Source organism: Syngnathus leptorhynchus, chromosome 18 (genome assembly GCF_054491065.1).
Source record: "Syngnathus leptorhynchus isolate UIUO chromosome 18, UIUO_Slep, whole genome shotgun sequence".
Lineage (NCBI taxonomy): Eukaryota > Metazoa > Chordata > Actinopteri > Syngnathiformes > Syngnathidae > Syngnathus > Syngnathus leptorhynchus.
In genome coordinates this window covers 1,255,554-1,282,485 of record NC_141212.1, presented here as the reverse complement: position 1 = coordinate 1,282,485, position 26,932 = coordinate 1,255,554, and the positions used below count along the sequence as shown (strand labels likewise).

Below are 26,932 nucleotides of genomic sequence, written 5' to 3'. Positions count from 1 at the left end.
TAAAAAAACAAAAAAGAAAAATTTTACATGATTTAAAAAAATATATCAAATACACACACTTTTACAAAAGTGAGGAAATACAGAAAATGTTTCTCCATCACAAAATTAGGTAGAGCAACCAGAGCTTCTTTATAACCAACGATAGTCATGTTAGCTTTTGGTTATAACTCATTGATCCATATCTGATCGGGAGGTTATGTCATCATGTCTTATCGGACGTAATGTCAAGATTAACTCACGCTGCTGTGACATAAAAAAGGCCTCCGGGCTTCTCTGTTGTGCATTTATGATGTTCAAAATCAAGCAGGCAGCAAGACTTTGGCCCTTTTCCCACGTCAACGTGTTCCCCTTCTACACTGCATCGTCGATCCAAGTCCAGTAAAGTTCATTGGCCCCGTGGCGCCGTTTGACTCGCTGACCTGAGAGAGGTGAATAAAGGCTAACTCGCTACGTGCGGGAAATAATGTCACGCGTGTTCACATTTGCACTTCCTAAAAAAAAAAAAAGCCACGGCTAAATTGCGCTTTGCTTATTGAGCGAAATATGCATCGTGCATCATCGTAATAAACGTGAAAAGATGTGACCTAAAGTCACCTGCTTTTCTCGTGGCCCACATACTGCATGCCAGTTTTGTTGACAAGTCTGAACATTGAACAAAATTCATGGCGGGGGTGGGGGGGGGGTCACACGTGACTCGAGTGCAGACTTGTTGACATTCCCAATCCTCCTCTTGTATCCTTTTAGGGGGGTCCTAGCAGGAATTCACGTGTCCAAATAATAAGCCGGTAAAATCAAAGGCTCACCCAAATCCCTCCGCTGCGGGGAAAATAGAAAAAAACATTTCTAGGACTCCAAGAAGTATTCCGCCCCCCCAGTAAAAATTACATTTTTTAAAAATATTTTATTTATAGACCAACTACTTAAAATTCTAACTTCATGTAAGTTTATAACTGTCAAAATTAGGCTTCATAATAAATTCTAATTCACCTAAGAGAACAAATTAAAAAAAAATTCAATTCCCCTTGAAAAAGAATGTGAATGAGCCTAGCATGGAAAACTACCTTGGTAACATTCTGCAAAGTTCATTCAACTGTCCTTCATCATCACTATCAGGGTCACAATGATTGTTTTCCCATCCATTGATGTCAGCTTAGCCCCCCCACGCCTCAACGTCCCATTGGCCGCTTTGAGACACACCACTTCCCTCTGCAGAGCAAACAAGACGGCTCTCTACGTACAAGAGAGTCACTGACCTGCCTGGCACATCATGTCCCAAAAAGGGGGGGGGGGGGCATTATCGCTAGCCTGCCTGAAGTATTTAAAAAAAAAAAAAAAAAAAAAATCCCTGACCACTACAATACTCGGCCCGCACAATGTACGATCACACTAACAGTTCAACTTGCACATTCGGCGCCGAGGTCAGGGATGCTGAGTCAGCATCCGGCAAGACATTTGTGATGTTCAAAATATAAAGAACACCACCGGTCCATAATCCTGCTAATGAGTCACATACGACAAAAGGGAAAGTGAGACATATTTGACCTCAGGCCAAATGTGCAGGAAGAATCTGGAAATAGTCGGCGGACAGCAGACACTCGCAGACAACGAGGCACCACACGGGAAGCGCGCCAGTGCATCGTTAGCATCTCGCCATTGTTCTGGTCGTACGCTCAAGAACAATGTAGCAATATTTGCAGTCCTTTTATAGCTTTTAACACAACGCCCCTCCCTAATAATATGAATTTAGTAGCTGAATATTTCTTTCAGTACTACCTTGGAATGTGCACATTTTGCTCAAAGTTCCTGTCAAGTGGAAAGGATTATAAATTGGGGAAAATAAAATGGGAATTTCTGGTTCTGGACCTTTTTTTTTTTTGTGCGTGTCCACGGACCTCGCCTCCTTTATACGCCAGACTCGTCCTCCGTGTGCACGCCGTCTTTACCAGGTTGCCTATCAGCAGGCCATTTCTCGCTCCGTCATTGGCCGCTGGGCCGTAATGCCTCAGCCAATGAGAATGTGGCGAGAATTTTTACGACCGCGCTGATGCGTGCAATCAATTTTACTGCATGTGTGTGTGTGTGTGCAGGAGAAACAGCATGCTCATCAACAAGCGTGGAGGTCACCATTGGTCAGAAAGCAGGATGATGACACCACGAGCAATCCGACGTTTTACCTTTCAGTCCTTTTGCTTCCAATAAAACGCCGAGTCATGCGGCAACAGTGGAAGTCATCAAAGCTGCACCATGTATGTTCAATATTTGAACACTAAGCATAAAATGTCTGTGTGCCGAATGCAAATATGTTCCAACAGCGTGCACAGAGGGAAAAAAAAGTTGCGGCACTAGAACAGATCCTTGGAGAACACCAACAGTACAATCATTATATCTTATAAAAACAATAGATCCTGATTAAATACACTAATACTCGTTTTGTAGAGTTTCTCTCCATGTACGCTGATGGATTTTAGAGAAACAAGCCAAGGTCCCCCTGCTGAGTGCGAGTGGAGCTCATCAGGGATGCTCTTTCTGCTCTCACCCTTCATCTTCCATCTCTCTTCTTTTTCCCTCTTCATCTTTTTTTTTTTTTTTGCCTGCACTGACTTTGAAGTGCTTCCCCCTCACGATGTCTGCCGGCATTCCCGTCGCATCGTTGTTGGAAATATAAATAGAACACACTTATTAGGGGTTAATCAATTTCATCAAGGGTGTGTTAGACTTTTTAAAAAGCCATACAGTGTCAATCTGTATTGTTTAGGAACATGTCATTCTTCTCCCAAGTTCATCTGTGGTGTCTCCTCTTAGTCTCGCCCACGCCCTCCCTCAAACGGGCGACGACTTGCTCATCGCTGTGGCGCCAGGAAGCAGCTGCCCGCCCAGCAGGAAGTGGACAATAAAGGACAAAAGCCACCAGACAAAGTACATCTGGCAGGTCAGTCCACACTGTGCCCACATTGTTAGCTTCGATGACCGCAGAAGTATTGCTTTGACAAAAAAAAAAAATCAAAATCCATTTTGTCTGTCTACCAGATGATACTCCACCATTTGTGTTCAAATCTTCAAAATATGCTAGTCTGTCAATGGCATTCCCCATCATGTGTTAGCATTAAGCTCGTGGATGCAATAGTTGTCTTTGTTTAGCTTGTCGGCTAAATTCAACGTGGAGCTTGAGGCCGTTTGGAGCCAAACAAAAGAATGGAACGCCGCAAAGAAACGGGAAATGATTGGCATGCCGCGGGACAAAGTGCGTGTGCTGCGGCGTCTGTAAATAGTGCGGCAGACTTCCTTATCGCCGCGGCATCGCCAACGTTGGCCCCTGTGAAGTCGGTGCTTGCTATTGTTCCCTCTGAGCTGCTACAATGCCATTGACAGGGGACTTATTGTCCCTTTCTAAAGAATTGCAACGGCAACTCAAATCAAATGTGTTAAAATTGGAATTAAAAATGTACAAAGGTGACCTAAAATTAAATTGGACACTTGAGGGTGTCTCGTGTTACAAAAAAAATGATGTGAGCATCCTGAAAAGATGATGAGAAGATAAGATCCAGCCGCCTTCACTTTGCATCCTTTTCTTCTTTTGTAGCGTTCCCTGTCAATCACCGGTTCAAGAGCGAGCGCATTGCTGAAAAGGTCAGCATAGGGACAAATTTTTTTTATAATTACCGTCTTTGTGGTGCCATCAAGTCACCACTCGCATTCTTAGCTTGCGTAATGTTTGTCCCCACGAGAACGCGGCCTCTCCGCATTCCGAGCTCGGCCAGGTGCGTCAAGTCGGCTGAGATAAATGGAGCCACGTCACGAGGCACTCAAGACATCATACGATGATCAAAAGACGAGATAGGAGTCGTCACGCGGTTGAGGAATTTAAACTTTTTTTTTTGCTTTACCTTGAGAGTCCAAATTTGAGAGATGCTTGGGCAGTGAACGTAAAACTAAAACAAAAAAACTAAACAAATGACAATAACATTTTGGCCGGCACATGTTTCCCAACCGATCGGGTTCTTGCTTTAAACTGAAAAGCAAAAGAGCGAGCGCCGTGAACCCGCTCAACTGAGACTGAAAGGACAAAAAAAATGGCCAAAAGTTGCGCACTCACTTGACAGCGTGACATGTTTTGAACGATTAGATGCAAATCTTTAGCGAGCAGGTGTTCGTCCAACCCGAGATACGGCACCTTTGTCACATGATGAAGTCATCACCTGTAATGACTGTTACATCATTGTCCCACTTTTTTTTTTATTCTTAGCTGCAAAACATTCTCGTAAGACATACAAAGTACACCCTCCCCTTTGCCTCTCTCCGAGAAGTGCTATTATTTAATTATGGCCGCCTCATTTGGAATTCTGAAGCGCAGCCGAGCGTCTTTTGGCATCGGAACATGAAAAGGATGATAATTGATAGTTATGACGCCGCGGACATTTGGCCGCCGTTGGTTGTGAATCAAGAGCAAACGGCGAGAAATGGCTTTTAAACGCGCCGTTGCCCCCATTGAGAGAATTGCGGACCGAGCTGAGGCGAAGGGGCGGGGCAATCATAAAAAGGGAGGGGGGGGTAAGGTGCTGATGAGAGAGAGAGGAAGAGAGATGCGTCACTGCGGAGCATCTCCATTGATAAAGCGCGGCGACTGCAGCGGGACGCGCCGGCCGTCATCACGCGCTGGCACTCCGCTGGCCACAGAACACGCCGGAGCTAAAAGCCGACCAGCTGGAGCGCAGCATCTGCAAGTGAGCCGGATGTAAACGTGAGGTAAGAAAGGCGCTCCGGACAGAGATGCTCACGTTCGCCCTGCCATTGCCACCGCATCGGATGTCAACAAAAGCTGCAGTTTCATTAGCATAGAGGAACGTCCACAGATGACGTCATTGTGAGATAGTGACCAGAAGAAACAAACTTTTCTTCCCCTCTTGTCCGCATCCCCCCCCGACTTCTTCTAACGCCAGCCCCCCCACCCCCGTCCGTCAACCTGGGCTCCACGGAGGCGAGCGGGGCGCCAGCGTCGGCCATGAAGCTGGTGAACGGAGGAGGAGAGAAAGCGGCGTTCTCCTTCAAGAAGTGTTCGGCTTTTCAATTTGTCAAGAGGAAGGTGAGTTGGAGCCACGCAAAGATGATGTCACTGCTGAAAACGCCCCCCCCCCATAAATCAATAAGCAATCTTCTCAAATATTTCTCCATACATTTTTTTGTTATGTATTTATTTTTATTTTTTTATGATATATGAAGTTCCAATGCTTTTGTTTCCCAGGTGCGCCGATGGATGCAGAATCCCAAAGTAAGCGTGGAAAAGGCGCAGGGCAAACGTGTGGCCAAGCGCCCGCCGGCCGACGAGCCGCGCCACCCCCTCTCGACCTCGTACGGCTGCCGCCACTACGCCGGCGCCCCTTACGGCGGCTGCGCGGCCCACCGCTACCGTCCCGACGCCGAGCCCTCGCAGACTTACGACAAGAGCAAAAACTGCAAGGTGAGCCAAACGTCGAAGGACGTGAGATGTTGCCGTTGGGATTCTCGAATCTCGGTCACGTGTTGTTGTTTTTCCTCAAATGATTGACGCGACGTGAACATGCGCGAACATGCAGGTCTTTATTTAACATTCCGTTCTTGCGTTATATCGGCGATACTCGCTCAGCGCCGCTTACAAAATCACCAAACAAAATAAACGTCAAAGGAATGTGGAGCGTAAACGACCGTCATTAGAATCGGCCGCCGGCCGCTCTGGCCTTGACCCCTCGGCGACCCGACGAGGCCGCTCGAAATGTGACTCGCATTTTATGGCGCTGTGAAAAAAAACAATGTGCGGGGGGAGGGCCAAAAGGTCACAGAGTGATGGTGAATGGAGGATATAAACAAGAAAAGGGAGAATGATAAAGAGAGACAAGAGAAGCTGAGTGGACACTTTTATTGGAGCGGCAAAGCAAGCGTATCAATTCGAGTGAATGTTTAGCATGCCGATGGCAGTTGTGCATTTTCCTTTTTAGGATGACAAATCTCTCACCGAGTAGGACACGCGGACGGTCCGGCGATTCCATTTCAAGCCTCGCCGGCGAGACGTTTTACTGCCGCGTTGACCTTTGCGCTCCTTGGTGATGTCATCACGGCGCTGGCAATTGTTAAACTTTTTTTTTTTTTCCTCTCTCTCTCTCTGATGCAACTACAGCCGGGTGGAAAAATTTCATTTGGGGAACAAATCTCTCGACGGGCTCGTGAGCACTTTTGCTCGCTTTGCACTCAACTGGGTTGCCGTGACGACGCAAAGACAAGCCAAACGTCCCGCCGAGCCTCCCCGCGGAGGCTAAATAGGATCTGTGTCACGTAGAGCGCTCCTCTGACGCGTCGCGGGGTTCCACGGGGGGGGGGGGGACGTTTCAATATGGGCTGACATTATATAATCGTGTCATCCATAAAGAGGTCATTCAGCCCGGCTTGGAGATGGCCTTCATCATATTTGTGTTCCATTTATGCCACACATCTCTTATCTTGTATGTTATCCTGGCATGTTATCCATGGAAAACATGTTCTGCCTGAGGCAGCAAAAAAAAAAAAAAAAAAGTGCAGCGCTTCACACACTGCACGTTTGCTCCTCACCAAAAGTTTGCTTGGGACAACTTCCAAGGCGCCCACAACTGTGACCTTCTCGAAACTTTCCAACGGTTGACTGGGTCAATACTCTTTACACAGCTTGCTGAGCAATTCAATCCAATATTTTGGAGCCAGCCAATTACTTGCCTTCATTGCCATGGTGTCACGTGTCAACGCCAACATGGATTTGTTTTTCCAGGTGAGGAGGTGGAAGATGCCCACATGTGCACACAGCAAGGCCAAGAGCGACAATGACGTGGGCTGTTGCCAGTCCTGGGGGGGCGGCATCCACGGCGTTCACAGCATCCTGGCCCCGCCCACCTTCGTGGTCAGCCCCACCACGCCGGAGTGCACCGTGTGCAACGGGCCCTACATCGACTACGCGCCGGACGATAACTGGCAGCCGCGCCAGCGCACGCAGGTACTCCTGCAAACTTTCAAACCGCTTCTCTATCGACTCTCCCGAAATCCGAGTCCGTTTTTGACACGTCAAGTATTTAGCACGGGTAAAGCTGCACTCATTAGGTTACTTAGCGCTGTCTGGGTTGGGGTGAGAGGTTCCGGCCAGCGTCGCCACGGCGACGCAGCTTCATTGAGGCAGGCGCATCAGGTAACGGGAAAGAAAGTAGGGCAGTAGGTGTCGTTTGCCAAGTGCTGATTTAGGGTGCAAAAGGGGGGCCTCCCTCCGCCTGGACAGAAGCCAAGATCCTTTTTTGACTCACAAGTTAGTTTGATCGCCTTCATATGCGGCAAAGTCTTTGATATGCTTTTGTTTTTTGTTTTTAAATATGTTTTCAAGTTGGATTTTTTTGTATGTTCACACGCAGGCCGTGGACTTTTACTACCACAACGAGTGGACGGAGACGGACGGCTATTGTTGCCCCGGCGACGGCGGTAAGTGGACTGCAAATAAAAGAGCCGTTGTCTCCTTTACACGCGGCCAAATCATCGGAAATGTTTATTTCTTTTGGTTGTTACGCGCTCGTTTCCGTTTGCGCCTGTCGGCTCTCCACCTTGTTGTTTTCGTTGCAAACGACTCAGCAAGATGTGACAGGACTTGGCTTACCTCATCTCACTCTTATTGAGCTCCCAAAATAGCAGAGATATTTAAACCGTCTGCACCACGATGTCATTTTATTAAGCATCGTCACACAGATGAGCGCTGGATGGAAGTCTGCGCCGCTGTGGGAGTGGTCACAGCCAACCTTAGTCACGTCCAGTGAACTCCTCACAAAACAAAATGTACAATCCAAACCCAAGGCTTTTGGAGCAAACAAAAGATCCACTCCCATGTTTTCCCAAAAGTGTACTCGGCGAGAAAAACGTGTGTGTGCGTGCGTTACGTAATGCGCTAGTGGCAATATTATGGATGGCAACCCGAGTGACTCACACTCGAGGAGGTCCGTTCGTGAGAGCGCAGGAAGGGCGGCGAGGCCGTGCCAGGCGGCGGATATTAAGAGCCGGAGCGTAAACATAGTCACGACCCACTCGCCAGCACGGCCCCTCTCCCCCCGCCTTTCATATTCATCCATCCATCCATCCATCTGGTGGCTGTTGTGTCTATCATTCCACCCAGCGGAAGGGCGCCGACGAATGTGAATGAAGCTCGACCGGTTACGTAAAATAGCCACTCTATTCACCGGCTCCAAATAAAAAGCCGTGTGTGGAGCTCGGACGGCAAACTGGTCCTCGCCGACCTATTAACTCGAGCCGCATCTTGTCTGAAGCTCATTGGTAGCGCCGTTTGCTCTGCCGTAGGTGGCATCAACGGAAAAGAGCATGTCCAGACAGCCAAAAGGGTGCGACATGGCCCATTGTGCATCATTCTGACGTGGGCGGGCGGGCGTGTGTGTTTGTCGAGGCCTTAAGGGCAGCTCCGCAAAAAAAAGTCTAAAGTGTGTCCGGTCTACATTTTTACTGTAGAGATCGGAAAAAAAAAAAAAAAACCCTCCTTTGTCCCATTCTAATTTATAACACTGCGCTTATTCAACCTTTGACCTCTGGTGGTGTGGGAGCGCTATTAAAACTCAATCAGTGTGTTGTTTTTTCAGCAGTTTGAGCTCGCTCGCTGTCGTTGTGAGGGCCAACAAGGCGCACGGTCAGCGCTGTCACAATGACACGCGTTGTTTCCTCGGCTCGTCTGAACAGACTCAGTCTGTTCTTTTGCAATCCGGATTGTTATTTCATTCCCGGCGAGGAGGCGTGGCTCGCCGCGTCGCTCGCGAGCCGTCTCCAAATTTCACAATGGAGAAAAAAAACTGGCGCAGGTTCAATGCAGATATCAGTGACACACAAAAGCATGCTCAGGGTATCAAAGTAGGCTTTTAAACCAGCGTTAGGATTTGCAAGGCACCGATTTATTTATTTATTTTTCCTTCCCCAAAGTTATGTTAGAATGGCTTTTTTTCCCACGCAGCGACGCTGAAAGCCCAAAATCCCCACTTTTCCGTCGAGTGCCTAAACGCAGCACATTTTGAGTGCAAGCCGAGCGTCCCAAACGAGAAGGCGTTACGTCTCCGCCTTCCAGACGGGAGAGAAGAAAGAAGGAGGGGGGGGGGGGGGGGGATCCGTCAGATGAAACCTTCCCGGTTAAGGAATGCGCCCCAGTGTGATTACCTCTCGGAGCCCACCTTCACGCGCGACCCGGGGCACCGTAACCTCTCTATGAAAGACACAACCTCCGCTTTGACGTGTGAGTACGAGCCGCCGCTTCGAAACGTAACGTGGACGTACGCTTCAAACGGAAAAATAAAAAAAAAAGACGCCAATGATTAACTTATGCACGTATTTACACCGTTATGTGCCGGGTCGGGGGTGTTACGTAAGCCTGATGCCAATAACCTACTTTGGCTTCATTCACTCCACAATAGTATGGCATTTAAAATTCGGGTGGGATGTAACTGCAGTGTCTTTTACTTCCTGTCAACTTCGTTTAGTTTGCGTATCGACTATCTAAAGCCACACGAGGCATCTTAGCAGTTTTTCCATTTACACTTTTGAGAAAGTGACATGGCCCTCCGCCCTGATCAAATCTGCCACTGTGTCTTAAAGTGCCTTACATAATGTTCACTTGACTGCGCTGGAGGTTGTTTTCTGTTTGAAACCATGTTCAAGCCCCCCGAGTGTGTATCCCCCCTCACGCTGTACTTTTCCACTAGCAGCCCCTTTTTTATTTTTTTTGCATCCCCTCCCCTCTCGTTGACTCTCTTTTTTTTTTTCCTTTTGCTGGGTGCGTGCGTGCGTCAAGTGAACCTGCGTCGCAGTGCCGCTAGAATTGATCATTCGCTGAGTTTCATATTTTGTGAATCTATTTCACAAGTTATTGCCAAACAAAAACTTTGGGGTATGTATGGATCGAAAAGTTTACACGAATGGGCGCACTTTCAAAAAAAAAAACTGGAATGTAAGGAATTCAAACTTTGCCCGATTCATACCTCCACTAAATATTGTAGGACACTAACCAATCGAAAGACAATCATAGCCCCAAAACTAACAATTTATGAAAATCATTTCAGTTGTAGGTATCTGCACCAAATATTACCGAATTCTCCCTTTGTATACTTCATAAAATGTCGCTTCAAATATTTGAGGCCCAATCATTGCCCAAAAGTTAACAATTGGCGCTCAAATATCATTTCAATTAGAAACAAGAAAAAAAAAAAGGGCATTTACATGGCAAGGGAGCCCCGTGTTTTATTTACGGACGTTTCTCTACGTATTAAACCTCCACTTTGAACATTCGGTGGACATTCCACAGTCAGGCGTGCTCTTAACGTCACACGTTGTTTGGACGTGAACTCTTGCGCAAAAAAAAAAAAGTGTGCAAATAAGCAGTGAAAAGAACACTTTTTGTTATTTGACGTAAGCGCACGGGAGCGAGGGCGCGGCCGAAGGACTCGCTCGCCGAGCGTCGAATTCCCCGATTGGTCCATACCCGGCACGGCTCGTCCAATGGGAGCGAGGATGTCTCTTGAGCCACGCCTACCCGTAAACGCCTCCTTTTGCCTTGGTCATAAAGGAAAAAGAGTCCAACTTGAAAGCTGACAGACAGTCAGCGTCTTCTTTTCCTTGGTGTCGCCAACATGACGATTAAAAGCGCAACGGGACAAAGCGAGATGACTTATTCCAAGTCCAAAGGGCTCGTGGCCTTAGTCAGCGGTACGGAATTGGGATCGGCGGTGGCCGCCTGGTGTTTTGCGCCCAGACGGACGATCGTGACTTTGAATTGTCTTTCAGCTTTCATGAAACAGCGGAGGATGGGACTCAACGACTTCATCCAGAGGCTGGCCACCAGCGCCTACACCTGCAAACAGTCAGTACATGACTTTTTTTTTTTCTTCTTCTCACCTTGTCCTTGCCGTCCAATATTTGAATTACTATTTAAATGCTGTGTCTTCTGATTCAATCATTTTTGTTTTGGGATCAGATACAAGCTGGAATTTTGAAGTTTTTTTTTTTTTTTTTGGGTTTAATATTTTGTAATTGGTGTTTTAGTGCCGAGGTGCAGTCCATCCTGAACCTGAGTCCTCCGCAAGATGCTGAGCTCATGAGCACCACCCCCTCTCCACCTGTGAGTTTCTGATCAATGACTAAATTTGACATTCCACGTACGTGCTCACAAAGCACTGACGCTTTGTTGCATCATTGCTTTTAAGATTTTGGGGTTTTCACCTCATCTGCAAAAAAGTTCGATTGTCCTCTTGAGGGCTTTTTACCATTCAGTATTCCTGCATCGCTAACGTCACGCACGCGTGTCGCTCGAACCAGGCCAGCCCGACACAGCAGATCAACCTGGGCCCGTCGTCCAACCCGTCGGCCAAGCCCAACGACTTCCACTTCCTGAAAGTGATCGGCAAGGGTAGCTTCGGCAAGGTGCTGTTGGCCCGCCACCGTCAAGACGACCGCTTCTACGCCGTCAAGGTGCTGCAGAAGAAAGCCATCCTCAAGAAGAAGGAGGTAAGAAGACAAAATGGCCGCCTTCCAATTTGACGCAGGAGTTCATTGATTATTTATTTTTTTCGCCACTCAGGAGAAGCACATCATGTCAGAGAGGAACGTCCTGCTGAAGAACGTCAAGCATCCTTTCTTGGTGGGCCTTCACTACTCCTTCCAAACAGCTGACAAACTCTACTTTGTCCTCGACTACATCAACGGAGGAGAGGTGAGTCACATGAGCCCCCCCCCCGAAGGTCAGGAAGGAAGACGAGCTGCCTCTCCACAATTAGCTGCTTGTGTGTAATGGAGTTGATTTCCTGCCATTGTTGGACAAGCAGCGATGAGGAAAATCCCTCTGGGAAGAGAAGATCATTTTTAACTTGAAAATGTTACCTCATGACATTTTTATATGCTAAAGGAGCATTTTTAAAGGCTCTTTCTTTCATTTTGTTTTGCGCCCAGCTCTTCTACCACCTGCAGCGCGAACGCTGCTTCCTGGAGCCCCGCGCCCGCTTTTACGCCGCCGAGATCGCCAGCGCGCTGGGCTACCTGCACTCGCTCAACATCGTCTACCGTGACCTCAAGCCCGAGAACATCCTGCTGGACTCGCAGGGCCACGTCGTGCTCACCGACTTCGGGCTCTGCAAGGAGAACATCGAGCCCAACGGGACCACCTCTACCTTCTGCGGCACGCCCGAGGTAACCACCACCACGACGTACAAAATCATCATTTATGCTCCGATTGTTTTGTTTTCAAACCTGGTGGTTTTTGTCCGCTGGCAGTATTTAGCTCCCGAGGTTCTCCACAAACAACCGTACGACCGCACGGTGGACTGGTGGTGCTTAGGAGCCGTCCTGTACGAGATGCTCTACGGCCTGGTGAGGTTCCGCCCTCGCTTTGCCTTCTCGCTCGCCGCGTTAGCACACGGCTAACACAAGGCGCGTCCCCCGCAGCCTCCCTTCTACAGTCGCAACACGGCCGAGATGTACGACAACATCCTGACCAAGCCTCTGCAGCTCAAGCCCAACATCTCCAATGCCGCCCGCCACCTCCTGGAGGGCCTCCTGCAGAAGGACAGGACCAAGCGGCTGGGCTGCGCCGACGACTTTGTCAGTTCCGCTCGACTCGCGCCAAGCTATTTGTCGTTCTTTCAACGACTGACGGATTATTATCTCCTCAGATGGAAATCAAGAACCACGTGTTCTTCTCGCCCATCAACTGGGATGATCTCAACAGCAAGAAGATCACGCCACCCTTCAACCCCAACGTGGTAAGAAAACGGCATCGATTTTGACCCCGGCTGAGCGATTAATGGTCCGTCCTCTTGTAGACGGGCCCCAACGACCTGCGGCACTTTGACCCGGAGTTCACAGACGAGCCGGTGCCCAACTCCATCGGCTGCTCGCCCGACAGCGCGCTGGTGACAGCCAGCATCTCGGAGGCGGCCGAGGCCTTCGTGGGCTTCTCCTACGCACCTTCCATGGACTCTTACCTATAGAGAGGGGGGGGGTGGGGAGAAAAAAAGAAACTCTTGTCACTTTGCAACAAACTGCTGTGTGTAAATATTCCACAAATGGACAACACCAAACGACCAAGTTGCTGAGCACACATTCCGCCACGTAGCCGCCGTCATCATTCCTCTTTTCCTTTTTTTTTAATTCACAGGTTGAAGAAAGGAGCTCGCTGAATGTTACAGAGTGGCCGTTTGGTGCCTTTTAGACGGGGGGCGGGGGGGGTGATCGGCGCACTTAAAACGAGGGGGCGCTGCAGCACTTTGAAAAATGCAGCTGATCATTTTTTTGCGCACCGAAATATTGCAAATGGTGAACGTGAGAAACTTGCTGCTAAGCTGCCAACAACGTGTCGTCATGGTCCCAGTTTTTTTTTTTTATTTCATTTCAGGTCAGCGAGCATGAATTAATAACGTTTCCGTACTAAGTGTGCTCGTCATGTTGTTGAACGCTATTTAAGTTTGTAAATTGCCAGTGGAGTGAGTTGAGATGTGAGTGTGAAGATGTGCTCGTATAGTCTGTAATATTGAGAAAAACGAGCGTTGTTTGCAATAAAAGATATGTTTTGGATGACTCAAGTGTTTTTTAATGGTCCCACACCGCCCTCTGTTGGTCAAAATTGGTGATTTGGGTGCATATACAACTACACCTTTTTCACCACAGGGGGGCAGGCAAGAGCGAGGAGAGGAGGACGAGACAGCGGGCAACGCAGACGCTCAAAAACCGCATCAGGCACGACCCCCCAACTAGACACCCGAGGGGTGTCAGGTGCCACAAAAGAACAAGAAAAAGGGGGGCGAGGAGAAGGCGAAAGGGAGCCAAATTTTGCGGCTATCATGGCGCTCATCCCGTCGCAGGTCCTCCGCGTGGCCATCCTGCTCTCCTACTTCTCCATCCTATGCCACTACAAAGCTCTGGACATGCCGGCGCACCAGACCTACGGGGGCAGCTGGAAGTTCCTTACCTTCATCGACCTGGTGAGACTCGGCTCTCTTCGACTCAGTTCGGCTTTATCCGCTTGGGCTAGTTTAGCCCGCGATACTCTGATCCAAGGCGCGTTTTTTTTTTTTTTTGGGCCATTTTGATGGAACAAACTGAGGTTGAGCAGGTCTTTTGTCTTCTTACCTGGACTCTGTCGCAGGGAAGGATGTGGCCATGAACGCCGCATCCTCCTTATTTTGCATACGGTGCTGCTAGTTGGCTAACATACCAGCTAGCATGATAGCCACATGACGTCTTCTACCGGTTATGTCAACATTACTTAGCAGAAGATTAAAAAAAAAAAAAACGAGACGCTTCCCTTTCTTTCATCAGTTTTATTCTCCCCGATGTTGTCCCAGGGTGTGTAAGCCTTCGAGCACAACTTTTAAGTGATGTCAAATTCAATTGAGCATTCTAATAAGTGCAAATAAACACGAGCTGTGTTCTCGCTAGCTTGTGAAAACAATGGACACTCACACGGGCTGCGCCCGAACAATCCAGGGATTGTTTTTCTCTTCATTGGGCCGCTTGACGGTTCCTCCACTGACGCGGCCTCTGTCATACAAATCTTGCATTTGGAGCTCTGAACTTTATCGACAGCTTGTTTCACACATACTGCTGGATCTGCATCTCGTATTCATATGATTGCATGATTTTTTTTTTTCCCCAATGCACAAATGATTCTAAAAATCATTGCATTTATTGTCTCCCGCTCGAGAGCGTTCCGTAATCCTGTTCCGTTTTTCTGCAGGTGATCCAGGCGGTGTTCTTCGCCTTGTGCGTCCTGATCGACGTCTCCAGTCTGCTGACCAAAGCGGGCGAAAACCGCGAGCAGGAACGCCAGCTCAGGAAGCTGATTGGCCTGAGGGACTGGATGATGGCCGTCTTGGCCTTCCCCGTCGGAGCGGTGAGCCCGGACGGAGTCACCTTTGCCTCGTCGGGTGTCGACGTACCTTAATGTTGTTTTTGTGGCTTCTCAGTTTGTGGTGTTCACCTTCTGGAGTCTGTACCTTTACGACAGAGAGCTGGTCTACCCTAAACTGCTGGATAACTTCATCCCTCAGTGGCTCAACCATGGCATGGTGAGTTTTCAAACAGTTTGGAGTCTTTAGCATTGACATTTTTGGGCTCCTCCCTTTCAGCACACCACCGTGCTGCCGTTCATCATCATCGAGATGCGCACCACCCACCATCGCTACCCCAGCAGGTCGTGCGGCCTGGCGGCCATCTGCTGCTTCGGAGTGGGCTACGTCCTCTGGTGCCGACGTCCTCCTTCGTTTGCATTCCGTCACGTGTCTATGGCTGACCTTCTTTTTTGTTTGTGTAGGACTTACTGGGTGCAGCAGATGACGGGCATGTGGGTGTACCCCATCCTGGAGCGCATCACGCCGCTCGCCCGCCTCGTCTTCTTCTCGGTGCTTACCGTGGTCATTTGTATCTTCTACCTGCTTGGAGAAATACTTAACAACTACATCTGGTATCAACCGCACTCAGGTATAAACACACACACACGCGGACACACACCGAAACGTTCTAAAATCGCCCCCCCCCCCCCTTCCTCCTCTAGCAAAGGTCAAATGTGAGTGAACTTGAGTTGTGAGAGCCAGTGGAGTCACACCTGTGAGTTCACGTCAAGCTCCGCCCACCCAGAAGGATTGCAGAGCTGTGACCTTTGAACTCCATCAACACCAACAAGCCTGAAAATGGGAAACTGGATGACCGCTTTTGTACTTTTTTTTTTTTTTTTAATCTCACCAAAGCAGTGCGCACACGGATATGTCAAAAACGAATCTTCTTGAAAGCACACGGAGTCACATGTCAAGCGAAAGGTCTTGATAAGAGCTTTATTCTGTCGTGACGTCCTCGCACGTCGATGGACCTCGCCGCCATTTAATGTGGGAGCCCCTGGATACAAGATGACCGGAAACCAATGAGATTCAAACCCAGAACCTCTCGACTGCAAGCCAGCCTCCACGTGGCTCGTATTGTAAGTCCCGATGAGGCCTTTCCGAAAACTCTTGTGACATTTCCATCATGTGCAGTGCAAAGGCTTGAGGAGACATTGAACTGCAGAGGGCGCTACTGAGTATCAAGCACGTTGACCCAGTTACATAATACAGGTGACTTATTGGATTAGGTTACATGACGCCTTTCTTCTTGTGGGGATGCTTTGGCAAGATGGTACACATCCAAACAGGTCAACTTACAAGTTGTTGGTTTTTGTTGTTGTTGCTCGGTGAAGGTAAAAACATCTTTTCGGATTCTGAATCTACACATAACCTCTATTTATTGGACCAGGTTGTGACTAAACTACTGTACTTAACGTGAATGATCAGTCACGTGATCAACTTGAACAATAAATCCATCAAATTGCTCTGAGCCTTGTTTAGTTACATGCTCAAAAGAAAGTTAATCGCCTGCGCCCCCTGTTGGCAAGATATGTCGGTGTTCGCGTTCCAAACAAGCAACTTGATTCATATTTAGATTTTATTAGAAGTATCCTGAAGAGTAAAAAAAAAAAAAAAACCGGAAGATAAACAAAACATCAATGATTCAATTAAAATCTGTCTCACTCCTTCCTGGTTTTGGGTTTGGGGGCTGGAAAAGAAAAATTCGTTTCAAATTGATGTGCATGATTTGACTTTAGTGTCTGTTTTACGCTGACCATTGGGGTTCTCCTGCTTGTAGAACATCTTCAACATCTCCACAGCTTCGTCCGCTCTGTGGCCTGTCACGCACTGCACGCACGCACCCGAATTGTCATCCATCCACATGCACATGTGTCTCCATGGTAACTTGCAATTACCTTGAAGGAGCTTCCCGTGTGAGTCAGCTCAGCTGAGGAAACATCCAGGACGGAACCACAGCCTCCGAAGCGCTCGTTCCTGCAGCCGTACGCCACCACCGGAATGTCCACCGCACGGTCAAGAATTTGACAAGCTTTGGAATTTCAACCCATTTAGTGAGCACTGAGCAAAGGATACTCATAATGCGGAGCGCAGCGGCGCACATGATGCACGGCTCGACTGTGACGTACAAAACCGTCTGCTCGCACACGCTCCTCGCATCCCGGTTGCCTAGGCAACACCAATCCAGGAGCTCATCCAGGGCCACCATCTCTGCGTGGCGGGTGGCCTCAAACACACGCAAACTTCATATTAAAAGCAATTTGTGGGGGAAAAAAAGGCCGATTTTAAGTCCTTTGCTTACATTTTTGGTTTCGTTGACTTCGTTCCGTCCTTTCCCGACCACTTGGTTTTTGTAGACCAGCAGACATCCCACTGGAACTTCTCCATTGTTCAAAGCGTCTTTGGCCTGCACGCATGCACAACTATTCTCACACATACGATCAATAAATACTTGAATGAATTCACGTTTTAAGAGTCACCATGTCAAAAGCGCGATCCATCCATTTTGCAACTTCCTCATCAGCACCTTTAAAGCACGCGTCCTCCATTGTTATGGCATAGGATTTGTAAAACTACATTGTTGCAGGCTATTTCATATTTTAAAAGCTACAATTCCCAATTCAATGTGCTCTGCTGCTGGCCACGCAATATCCGGAAGCTGCACGGACAGGGGAAGATAATATTGGACGGACCCAATTAAGTTCTTCAGTTTTTTTTTATTTAATCGTTTTATTCAATCGTTAGCTAACAAATAAAACCATCAAAAAACATTTGTTAATTATTTACAATTAATATTAAAATTGTCTTAACTTCTTAACTTTTCGATCTGTTCTTTCATTCTTTCAACCAATCGCGCCGCTTTTGTCCGTTTACGTCAGATACGACTTCCGGGTACGCTGTTGACAGTTAGCATGCTGCTAACCGAGCGAAAGACTCATGGTATCGTGAACATGTTGCTCCAACACCGCGTCCAAAGATAAATGTACGGATTATACCGCGGGGCATTCCTCGGCGTGCGAGCATGTTTTCGTCCGTTTGGAATTTTGTGAAGCGTCACAAAAGGAAATTTATCTTTACCGGAGCTGTAGTTGGAGGTATGTACAGTCAAAACTATTAGCCTGTGTGCTAATGCTACACTGGTGAATGAGTAGCTAAGTCGTCTTGACATTTGGTTATAGTCCAATAGGACGATCATTTTGCATGTTAATATGTGCTTAATACTTTCCAATACTTTCCATTGGCATGTTCATTATCTACCTTGTTTTTCAATTCGTTAAAAAGTGATTGTGTTTTTGTCAATATATGAATCTGCCCTCCCACTAGGCATCTATTTCCTGGGCAAATATGCCCGATCCAAGATCAGAGAACTCCAAGAGAAGGAAGCCACCGAGTACATCGCTCTGGCCAGACGTCAATTCCACTTTGAGAGCAACCAGAGAACGTGCAACATGACCGGTGAGGAAGTCAATCAAAAGTCAAAGCCGTCAAGTTGTTAAGATGTGTGTGTTTCAGTTTTGTCTATGTTGCCCCCGCTGAGAGAAGCCATCGTCAACCAGCTGAACTCGGAATGCCTCACCGCCATCCTAAAAACCAGGCCAGTGTCTTGCAGAGTAGCAAAGCCCAAACGGACTTTGATGTAGAACCTGCTGACATTTGCTGTCTTCTCCCCAACCCGACAGGCCGGCCAATAAAATGGAGATCTGGGAGGATTTGAAGATCATCAGTAAGTGGCACTTGTTTCTCTGCTGGCATTTTTTCATCTTGAGCTCATTTGGCGGCGTCCCGTGCGTCAGGTTTCACCCGCAGCCTGGTAGCCGTGTACAGCACCTGCATGCTGGTGGTCCTTCTGAGGATCCAGCTCAACATCATCGGAGGCTACCTCTACCTGGACAACTCTGTGGGCAAGCCCGCTTCGGTGAGCAACGTGCTGAGAAGTGTACAAATCCTTGGAAACCCCCAAAAGGTTGAACATGTGTGCGTGTGTCGTCAGACTCCTCAAGCGCCACCCGAGGTCCAGCAGCAGTACTTGTCCAGTATTCAGCATCTCCTCGGCGACGGTAAGGAAAAGAAAAATTCACAAAGCAACTTTTTTTTACGTCTCCATCAAATTGTGCGCGTCTAGGTTTGACACAGTTGATCAGCGTCGTGAAGAAGTCAGTGCAGAACTCCCTGGATGGGTAAGAAAAAAAACCACACACAAACATTGTGCGCTGACACACACTCGATGGCGCAACCTGTGTACCGCAGCATGTGTCTGAAGCAAAGTTTGAGTCTGGCCGAGTTGGAGCAGCACCTTAATTGGATCCGCGCCGAGGTGGAGTCTTGTCCCGACCGCCCGCTCTCCTCTTACATGATGGCCGACGACGACAACGCCCTCGTCGATCAGGTCCAGGTTGTCTTTTTTTCTCGTCCCGAAGCAAAGCAACTTACCAAAACGCCGCCTCGTGTAATGACGTTCAGGCCTGCGGTCTGACGGAAAGCGACGTCCTGACCATCCGCCTGCTCAACGAAACCAGAGACACGATGGACAGGTAGCCATCTTGCCCAGCCGACACCCGACGAGCAAACCCCCGTGTCGACGCTGTCGTTTGTGTGTTCAGTCCTGACTTCAGCGCGGTGTTGAGCGCGTGCCTCCAGCGAGGATTCGCCCGTCTCCTCGACAACCTGGCGCAGTTCTTCCACCCGCCGCCCGCCGACTCCGCCCACAACGCCGACCCTCACAGGTTAGTTTCCGCGTGCGTGCGTGCGTGCGGCATTGAGGTCTAATCCGGCGTTGTGCTCGTTGGTGGTGACCTTCAGTCTGTTGAGCGTCAGTCTTCCCCTGGCCAAGATCATCCCCATCGTCAACGGTCAGATCAACACCATCTGCAGCGAGACACCGGGACACTTTGCTCAGGTAACAATCAGCAGCATCATCATCACACAGCTAGAAAAATGAAGCCGAAAAAAGTTGCGCTCGTCATCCTTCAGGAGCTTCTGCTGAATGACCACGTGAAGGAGTTTGCCGCCAATGTGTACGACAGCTTCAGCACGCCGGAGGAAGTGCGCTAATAGAACGCCAAGGACCAATTTTTTGTTTTTTTTAATCGACTGGTGATGGATTACGACATGCACTATGTTTTGACACCCTGGCAGAGGCGGCAGGTAAGTGGGACACGCGGCCGCCATTTTGTTTCTCCTCACCACACATCAACAAAACGGCCGCTTTTGATGCCGCGGAATTTGTCTCAGACGCCATGCAGGGAGAAGGAATTCATATCAATAAAGGAGATATATTATTAGAAGATTTACCAGGTGTATTATTTTACTAAACTCATTTTATAGAACTAAGTTCTCTGCTGATAAATGATAAATAATCACAAGCCTTAAAATCCACTTGTTACACTTAGCTAAAACGTTTTTGTGATTTTGCCAACAGAGGTCGCTGTTGTACATATGGGACACCCTGTTGGAATTATAAAATCATTACTTGGTATGACGTCATGGCGAGATAATGAGTTCTTTATTAATATCATGCTAGATTTTTAAATGAAATATGATGGTTTATACGATATTAGGTGCAATCTACGGATTCACACAATTGTGAACTTTTTTCTTCCTAATATTTACAAATATTTGTATTTTAGTGTTGAACATTGGATATAAAATACATTAAATGTGTACATTGAATATTACACATGAGGTGTTATGATATTTACATTGTAGGTTACCTTATATAGTTTACCACTATTATGTCACAGTTGGAAAGGAAAAATGTTGAGTCAGGATGACGCAAGAGCACTTTTTCTTTCCATACTTGGCGCATGGAAAACTGATCGTGTTTCCTAATCAACGCTGTTGAGGGCGTGGAAGACACCCAGACAAAAACATGTTTAGCCTGACGCTATCCAGAACAAAAACTTTTCTTCTTTGAACTTTTCGATCATGTTGGCCTGTCGTCATCATCTTCTTGGTTTTCCTCTTCGTCAGTGTCTTTGCTGTCATTGTTGACCTGGCGTCACCTGTTCAAATACTCCACGTGTGCTTTTCATTGTCTTCCCACGAATGGAAGTTTCGACTCAGCGTGCCAGTGGGGATGATGTCGTCGCTTTCTGCCGTGTTTCCAAATCATTTTCAGTCAATGCCAAAATATTCCGTCAAAATGGGAGAATATTTCATTACAATAGTCGTCCTGACATGGTATCGAGCTAATAACAGATTTATTTTAAGGTATCAGGTACTCGTGAAAGATGCTGATACATGCCACCGATACTTAAGACGAAAACCAAATCTGCCATTGCGTTAATCTTCCTTGCCAGTAGTTGGCACGACACCGAAAAAGGGTAAAAGGTCGTGAGTGTGCAAGAAAGACAATCATCTGAAATGTTCAATTTGGGCGAGATTTCACGAGACGAAGCAAATCCCGGTTGCCGGTAAAATGTGACGTGTCTGTGTTGATTTCTTCTCTGCTTGTAATCCCGCTGAGTCACAAATTACGGCCACACGGGTGGGCGTGTGGCGCGATGACATCATCCCTCATCATCCTGTTATCTCGCAAACACCCACCCCGACGTGCCGCACGCGCTAGCGGCGGATTCCTGCATTATTGAGCGTGGCGTCAGCTGCCACCCGATTGGCTGAAAGCTGCTTGGCGGAGGGGAGGATGGAGGGGGGGGGGGGTCAATCCCTCATTAGGCTTTCTGGATGATGCCAGCTGAGCTCACTCGGACTCAAGACTGTGGTGAGGTCATCTCACCTGAGCACACAAACAGTATTGCTACGTTAGCAGCTAAGTGGGGAGGGGGGGGGGGGGGCATGTCCGCAGTCATGTGATTGCACCATTACCCAATCCCGTGCCGGATGACGTCATGCCTTTTTTGCATCACGCCATGTTCTCAGCTCTTGATGCTGAAGAGAGGGCACACAATGTGTGCATGAGTTTGTTTGTGCACACATCATGTAAATATACCCCCCCCACACCCCCACCCCACACACATGGAGGCACAAGAATGTGTGACGCCACACTGGTCCAGTCTGGGAATCCTGGGCAACATTCCATTCCGGAATGTTTTCTTATTGACCTTTCTGTGATGAAACCGACACTAACACTTAACCCCCCCCCCCCCCCTCCTCCAATCACGAGAAATCCAACCTTTTGTTTGCCTTTATATTTAGCTCTGCTCTTTGTCTACTCAAAACAAAAAAATCCCAAATTGGAATTTCCAATCTGTGTGCAAGTCCCGGCGCTAAAAAAAAAAAAAAAAAACCCAAAAAAACAAGACTATTTAACGAGTCAATTGTGATGCACCAACTTGCGACCTTATTCGGTCTCGTATTCAAATTGAAAACTTGATCGGTGGCGTCACTCAAATGTTGGAGGCCAACTCGGGTTTCCCGACCCGTCCGTCTACATTCCCGAGCAATCGTCGTCATTGCTTTTGGTGAGGAATATCAGGAATTGTCACTCAAGTCACATGATGCCAACACAATACCTCACCGTGCCATTGGATTCTTTATTATTATCATTTTGATATTTGATTGTAAGGAGTAATATCAATGATTTGACATTTATTTATTTATTTATTCCTTTATTTATTTGAATAGGGCCAACTAGGGCACATTAGTTCCTGTCATCTGAAGCTGTTCAAACCAACGTTCTCCTTCTCTTTCGTTCTCTCTCTCTCTCTTGTGACCGATGACACGGGGAGGTGTGGGGGTGGAAGGAAGGAAGAGCCCGCTGCCGTGAAGCTTGATTTCCCGGATTGGCCGTAATGAGGAAGATGCGGGATTGTTAGGGGGGGGGGGGGGCGGGATGCCGCGGAAGATCCGCCGCTTCCCGGAAGAGGTGGCGTCACCGGCGCATGACATCACCTCTCGGATGTGCCCATGAAATAATAACGCCGGTGGGCTACAATAAATCCTTTGATTTATGGAAGATCATTTTTGATGGAGCCAATTAAAATCACGTTTATGTTGACATTTTGAGGAAGGATGTATTTGTATAAAATGTGACTCCCTTGTCACCTCCATCCCGTAAAGTGACTCATGTTACTTCTTTTTCATGCCACGTTGTCATGGCAACACTTTCGCCCTCCCACCCCCCAACACACAAATTCTTCTGTTATTGTAAATCATAATTGAGAAGTGATGGCAGAAGGCTTTCACTTTTTCTTCTCCCAACGTCCCTGTGACGATATGAGCGCGGTGTCATAAGGAAAGCGAAACCAGTTCAAAGTTCACCGAGACTGTCAGCGAGCGCGTTTCCATAACGACTAGTTTTGCTTATTTGTTTGAGGCAGGATTTGTCCTTTGACCTTTCTCATCCTTGGTCACTTTACCCAACTGCTATTCAAGCGCTCCCGTCAGCTAGTTTTAAAATCAATTTACTTTTATTTTTTTCTTCATTTGAATGTAATTGACTTAGATACTCGCGGAGGCTGCCGATCCCAGTCACCGATACTTTCGGCAAAACAAAATTGACATAAAGTCCTCCTTGGCAGTAGTTGGCGCTATACTGCGGCAGGTGGACAGCGACTCACCATCTTCTTTCTTGTCATTGTGTCAAATGAGTTTTTAACTTCTAGAAGTTTCCGTCCGTACATGGCGTGAGTGAGTCGAAGAGTGAATCTGACAAAATACTTGCCTAGTTGTGTATATGTAAGTGATGTAAATGTGTGTGTACGTGACAGTGCAGCTAAATGAAGAGCTGGTACATCAGTTTGTATTATTAGCACACACGCACGCACGGTTTGTCGGCTTCTAATAATAAGGCACCCGACAAAAAGTGGACTCGCTCGTGTCACTTTCTTTTCCTGATGCAAGCGCTTGATGCCAGTGGAATGTTGGCAGGCCGCGGAGCAGCTGCCAGCCAGCCAGCCAGCCCAGCCGGCCGGGCCGGACAGGGAAACACCCGGCCGGCCGTCTTACGCACACACGAGAGCAAATCCAACAAATTTCCATGGATGCAGAAACAAAACACCCCTTCCAGATCTTCTCGAAATCCTCTACATTCTAATTTGGTTGGACTTTGCAATCCAAATGTGACCTGAAGAGAATTTTTTAAAAAATGTTTATAATGTAAGGTAAGTCGTTTTACAAAAGGAGAAACTGAATAAATTGTCAATAATAAGTTTCAAATATCAAGTTGTCATTTAATAAGTGAACGGATTTGTAATATTTGAAGACTGAAGTTCTTTCACTTGCGATCTTGAAGAAAAAGACGCTCTTGAGCGGATTGCATCATGACGCAGCGATTTCGACGTCACTAAGCCCCGCCCCCTGAGGAGCGCCTGGATGAATATAAGCGTGACGCAACCCGACTCGGCTCAACATTCACGCGCACCGGCCGGCCACTCTTCTCGCGCTCTTCTCACCAACTTCGCTCATAACGCACGTAAGTTGATTTCTGGAATATTCGGCTTGGATATGTTGTTATTTTTCTTCAGCTTTTTGATGCTTTTGTGGCCTTTTCTTCTTCATTTGGCTTTTCTCACTTCGACGCGTAAAACAACTACAAAGGCGAAAGTGATCCAAAAAGGAAGTTGACTCGGAATAGGAAGGAAAATGTCGACATTTTCACGTATTTGTCCTTTTGATTGACACAAATAGCTCCGTTTCGAACTTTTTGAACTGCTTTTTTTTTTTTTTTTACATTGCATCATACGCGCGTATGTTTACGTGTTCATTAGTGAAATCATTCTGTTTATTTGGAACTTGCCCATTCATAAAAATCTCACTTCTTATTTTGATAAGAACCAGAGTGAAAATAAATGTACATTTTCTTTTGATATAGCAGCGCTTGTGTCAAAAGAATCACAATGTTTCACAATGTTTCACTTCTCGTGAAATTCCGAGCCGACCTCAGCACCTCACCACAAACCCCCAAAAATTTCACAGATAAATTCCTGACATAATTTTGACTCCGTAAGTGTATTCATTATAAAAGGACATTCAGTTGTCCAACATTTGAAACCAAGTGTTCATCACAAAGCAAACCTGAGTTTGACATTAGTACAAGCTGTTCCTTAAACATGAACATTTTGCTTAAAATGAGAAAATAAAACACGTATCTGTTTTATTTTCATTTATTACATTTAGTTTAAATGTGTTTTACCTTAAGTGAACTACAACTGAACTGTACATCGGTCGTGATTCGTTCACGTACCACTAGGGGGAGCCAACAAATGATCACAATGCGGTACTGAATAGAACTTTTTTTTTTTTTTTTTTGCAGGGTCATGCTGCAGAACTCGCGTCCGACGCTGGCCGATGTCAGCTGTTCGGCGTCGGTACCGCGCCCGTCGCCGGTCCCGCGTCTGTCCCCGCCGGGCTCGCTCTCCTTAGACGACCTAAGTCACTTGACGACCGACGCCGAGCGCCGGTCCAGCCTGTCCGCGCTCGCCGACGGCAGCTCGGACGGCGCCAGCTCCTGCTCGGATTTCAGCACCGGGGGAAAGTCGCAGGTTAGTGGCTTTTCGGTGCTCTCGTTTATTAACTTTGCACAATTGATTGTTGTGAACGGAAGTTTTTCAATGACATGTTGTCATGACAACAGCTGTCGCAGACCGAGGCAGACAGGAGGAAGCGAAGGCGAGAGAACAACAAGGCCGCCGCTGCCAAATGCCGCAAAAAGAAGAAGGACAGGACGGAATATTTGCTGCTGGTACGTTTTCACCTTAGCGTTTTCTCGTCAGGCTTTCGATTTTGAAAGAATTAAAAAATCGTGACAAATGATGGCAACGGCGTGTCAAAACGCTTTTACGGCAAATCTTTGGACTGTCCGTTAACTTCATGCTCGTACCTAAGACGCATCGGCATAGCATTGATGCAGCCCTAGCTAACGGCGTCTGGCCTCCATTTTGTGTACGCAGGAGTCTGAGAAGCTGGAGAGCGTCAACATCAGCCTGAAGGCTCAGATCAAAGCTCTAAACCAACAGAAGCAGCACCTGTCCTTCATGCTCAACCAGCACCGTCCCACCTGCATCGTCCGCGCCCACAACGGTTGCACCCCCGACCAGGAAACGGCCGACCTCTTCATGCGCCACCTCCAGGAGAGCCCAACCACCTCCCTCTTCGCCATCCAGGACGCCGCCGGCTCCCTGTTTGCCAGCACCCAGGAACTGGACGCCGGCAACCTCCTCAGCCTGGACCACGTCCAGTGTTCGGTCTCCATGTGACCAGAGCCTGCAAAATACTTGTATGTCTCTATTCAGCTTTAAACGGCAGCCCTTGCAGTCCCTCCAAGATGAGGGACCTGTGGAAAGTTTACCATTTGGAATATTTCCAAAATTCTCCTGTCTAGCCCTACGAGAACACGGAAATGTTTTGCGAGAGGTCCTCGGTGGACGGCCGACCCCCACCAACCCGAGCTGCTGACTGGACAAAGTGGCCCGCGTGGAAAAGTGGACTTTTCGTCGTTCTTTTCCCGTCCAAGGCCAAGCTGGAGCACTTTTGTTTTTTTGTGCCATGTCCACTAGATAGCACTGTGACTGTTGCACCACTACTTCCTGCTCAGCGACGCACAAACAAGCTGAGTGAGAAAAGTCATTGTTTTAAATTATTGTTTATTTATTTCAAGACAGACGGTTAACTGTCAAAATGCTGCTAATTGCCCGTGCTGGAATCACTCAGGACCTTAACTAGTTGCGTCCCGAGTGAGTCGTAATGATTCCGACAGCATAAAACTCGACAGCTACCCATGTCGACAAAAATGTACGATTATGTCTCCATTTGTAAAGCACTGTTTCATGAGTGAGTGAGTGAGTGAGTGCGTGTGTGTGTGTGGCAAAGCTACTCAAATGTTATTTTCTACTTCTTCCTTTTGTACTGTTTGGTCATGTGACCATGGGAGCTTTGAGCCAAAATGTTCAACATGTAGCCGGTCAAAGACCAGCATGGTTTCTTTTTCACTTTGTTGAATAAAACGTTGTTTGACAAACCACAAAAATCACGTGACTTGTGCTGTCTACAAATTATTTATTTATTTATAAAGTAGAAATTGAGTGTTATTTGGTGTGCGCTTGTTCGTGTTAGAAGCACGTGACCGG

The 26,932-nt window shown here is 47.6% G+C and overlaps 5 protein-coding genes across 8 annotated transcripts; 4 read left to right on the top strand and 1 right to left on the bottom strand.

The window, feature by feature from the left end:
* The first annotated feature begins 122 nt into the window (after window positions 1-122).
* sgk1 (serum/glucocorticoid regulated kinase 1) lies at window positions 123-13,590 on the top strand. Of its 4 annotated transcripts, XM_085938347.1 has the most exons (17): window positions 123-428; window positions 2,088-2,246; window positions 2,803-2,929; window positions 3,581-4,743; window positions 4,938-5,080; window positions 5,240-5,455; window positions 6,770-6,991; window positions 7,398-7,464; window positions 10,807-10,882; window positions 11,065-11,140; window positions 11,338-11,526; window positions 11,600-11,731; window positions 11,968-12,204; window positions 12,289-12,384; window positions 12,460-12,615; window positions 12,687-12,776; window positions 12,837-13,590. In XM_085938347.1, exons 5-17 carry the CDS (start codon window positions 5,000-5,002, stop codon window positions 13,002-13,004), a joined length of 1,806 nt encoding a protein of 601 aa, XP_085794473.1. In that variant the 5' UTR covers window positions 123-428; window positions 2,088-2,246; window positions 2,803-2,929; window positions 3,581-4,743; window positions 4,938-4,999; the 3' UTR covers window positions 13,005-13,590. The 4 variants fall into 4 exon arrangements, with proteins under 4 accessions (XP_085794473.1, XP_085794472.1, XP_085794474.1 ...); XM_085938346.1 differs by having other exon boundaries at window positions 2,803-5,080; XM_085938348.1 differs by lacking the exons at window positions 123-428; window positions 2,088-2,246; window positions 2,803-2,929; ... (3 more) ...; window positions 6,770-6,991; window positions 7,398-7,464 and adding an exon at window positions 9,114-9,262.
* Window positions 13,591-13,668: 78 nt separating this feature from the next.
* Window positions 13,669-16,377, top strand: aig1 (androgen-induced 1 (H. sapiens)). Its single transcript, XM_085938353.1, has 6 exons — window positions 13,669-13,994; window positions 14,750-14,905; window positions 14,979-15,080; window positions 15,141-15,256; window positions 15,326-15,492; window positions 15,566-16,377. Exons 1-6 carry the CDS (start codon window positions 13,854-13,856, stop codon window positions 15,583-15,585), a joined length of 702 nt encoding a protein of 233 aa, XP_085794479.1. The 5' UTR covers window positions 13,669-13,853; the 3' UTR covers window positions 15,586-16,377.
* Window positions 16,378-16,448: 71 nt separating this feature from the next.
* adat2 (adenosine deaminase tRNA specific 2) lies at window positions 16,449-17,561 on the bottom strand. The gene is made up of 6 exons (XM_085938352.1): window positions 17,387-17,561; window positions 17,209-17,313; window positions 16,983-17,133; window positions 16,805-16,911; window positions 16,664-16,736; window positions 16,449-16,596 (listed from the first exon to the last, which is right to left on the bottom strand). The coding sequence occupies exons 1-6, from the start codon at window positions 17,453-17,455 to the stop codon at window positions 16,568-16,570; spliced, it is 534 nt and encodes a 177-aa protein (XP_085794478.1). The 5' UTR covers window positions 17,456-17,561; the 3' UTR covers window positions 16,449-16,567.
* A 221-nt stretch (window positions 17,562-17,782) lies between these two features.
* Window positions 17,783-20,560, top strand: pex3 (peroxisomal biogenesis factor 3). Its single transcript, XM_085937718.1, has 12 exons — window positions 17,783-18,001; window positions 18,231-18,362; window positions 18,420-18,501; window positions 18,587-18,630; window positions 18,701-18,822; window positions 18,898-18,964; window positions 19,030-19,084; window positions 19,155-19,293; window positions 19,368-19,438; window positions 19,508-19,630; window positions 19,707-19,803; window positions 19,878-20,560. Exons 1-12 carry the CDS (start codon window positions 17,929-17,931, stop codon window positions 19,956-19,958), a joined length of 1,086 nt encoding a protein of 361 aa, XP_085793844.1. The 5' UTR covers window positions 17,783-17,928; the 3' UTR covers window positions 19,959-20,560.
* A 3,654-nt stretch (window positions 20,561-24,214) lies between these two features.
* On the top strand, window positions 24,215-26,820 carry atf3 (activating transcription factor 3). The gene is made up of 4 exons (XM_085937768.1): window positions 24,215-24,279; window positions 25,120-25,348; window positions 25,441-25,548; window positions 25,757-26,820. The coding sequence occupies exons 2-4, from the start codon at window positions 25,124-25,126 to the stop codon at window positions 26,060-26,062; spliced, it is 639 nt and encodes a 212-aa protein (XP_085793894.1). The 5' UTR covers window positions 24,215-24,279; window positions 25,120-25,123; the 3' UTR covers window positions 26,063-26,820.
* Window positions 26,821-26,932: the final 112 nt, after the last annotated feature.

Excerpts from the sequence above, each read along its gene's own strand:
- atf3 (XM_085937768.1), top strand. The coding sequence starts at position 25,124 with ATGCTGCAGAACTCGCGTCCGACGCTGGCCGATGTCAGCTGTTCGGCG. Across the intron at positions 25,349-25,440 it reads GCACCGGGGGAAAGTCGCAG|CTGTCGCAGACCGAGGCAGA; the intron begins GTTAGTGGCTTT and ends TCATGACAACAG. Across the intron at positions 25,549-25,756 it reads GGACGGAATATTTGCTGCTG|GAGTCTGAGAAGCTGGAGAG; the intron begins GTACGTTTTCAC and ends TTGTGTACGCAG.
- pex3 (XM_085937718.1), top strand. The coding sequence starts at position 17,929 with ATGTTTTCGTCCGTTTGGAATTTTGTGAAGCGTCACAAAAGGAAATTT. Across the intron at positions 18,823-18,897 it reads CTGTGGGCAAGCCCGCTTCG|ACTCCTCAAGCGCCACCCGA; the intron begins GTGAGCAACGTG and ends GTGTGTCGTCAG. Across the intron at positions 19,631-19,706 it reads CACAACGCCGACCCTCACAG|TCTGTTGAGCGTCAGTCTTC; the intron begins GTTAGTTTCCGC and ends GGTGACCTTCAG.
- adat2 (XM_085938352.1), bottom strand. The coding sequence starts at position 17,455 with ATGGAGGACGCGTGCTTTAAAGGTGCTGATGAGGAAGTTGCAAAATGG. Across the intron at positions 17,134-17,208 it reads AAGTCAACGAAACCAAAAAT|GCCACCCGCCACGCAGAGAT; the intron begins GTAAGCAAAGGA and ends CGTGTGTTTGAG. Across the intron at positions 16,597-16,663 it reads CAAGCAGGAGAACCCCAATG|CCCCCAAACCCAAAACCAGG; the intron begins GTCAGCGTAAAA and ends TTTCTTTTCCAG.
- aig1 (XM_085938353.1), top strand. The coding sequence starts at position 13,854 with ATGGCGCTCATCCCGTCGCAGGTCCTCCGCGTGGCCATCCTGCTCTCC. Across the intron at positions 14,906-14,978 it reads TGGCCTTCCCCGTCGGAGCG|TTTGTGGTGTTCACCTTCTG; the intron begins GTGAGCCCGGAC and ends GTGGCTTCTCAG. Across the intron at positions 15,493-15,565 it reads CTGGTATCAACCGCACTCAG|CAAAGGTCAAATGTGAGTGA; the intron begins GTATAAACACAC and ends TTCCTCCTCTAG.
- sgk1 (XM_085938347.1), top strand. The coding sequence starts at position 5,000 with ATGAAGCTGGTGAACGGAGGAGGAGAGAAAGCGGCGTTCTCCTTCAAG. Across the intron at positions 5,456-6,769 it reads ACAAGAGCAAAAACTGCAAG|GTGAGGAGGTGGAAGATGCC; the intron begins GTGAGCCAAACG and ends TTGTTTTTCCAG. Across the intron at positions 11,732-11,967 it reads ACTACATCAACGGAGGAGAG|CTCTTCTACCACCTGCAGCG; the intron begins GTGAGTCACATG and ends TTTTGCGCCCAG.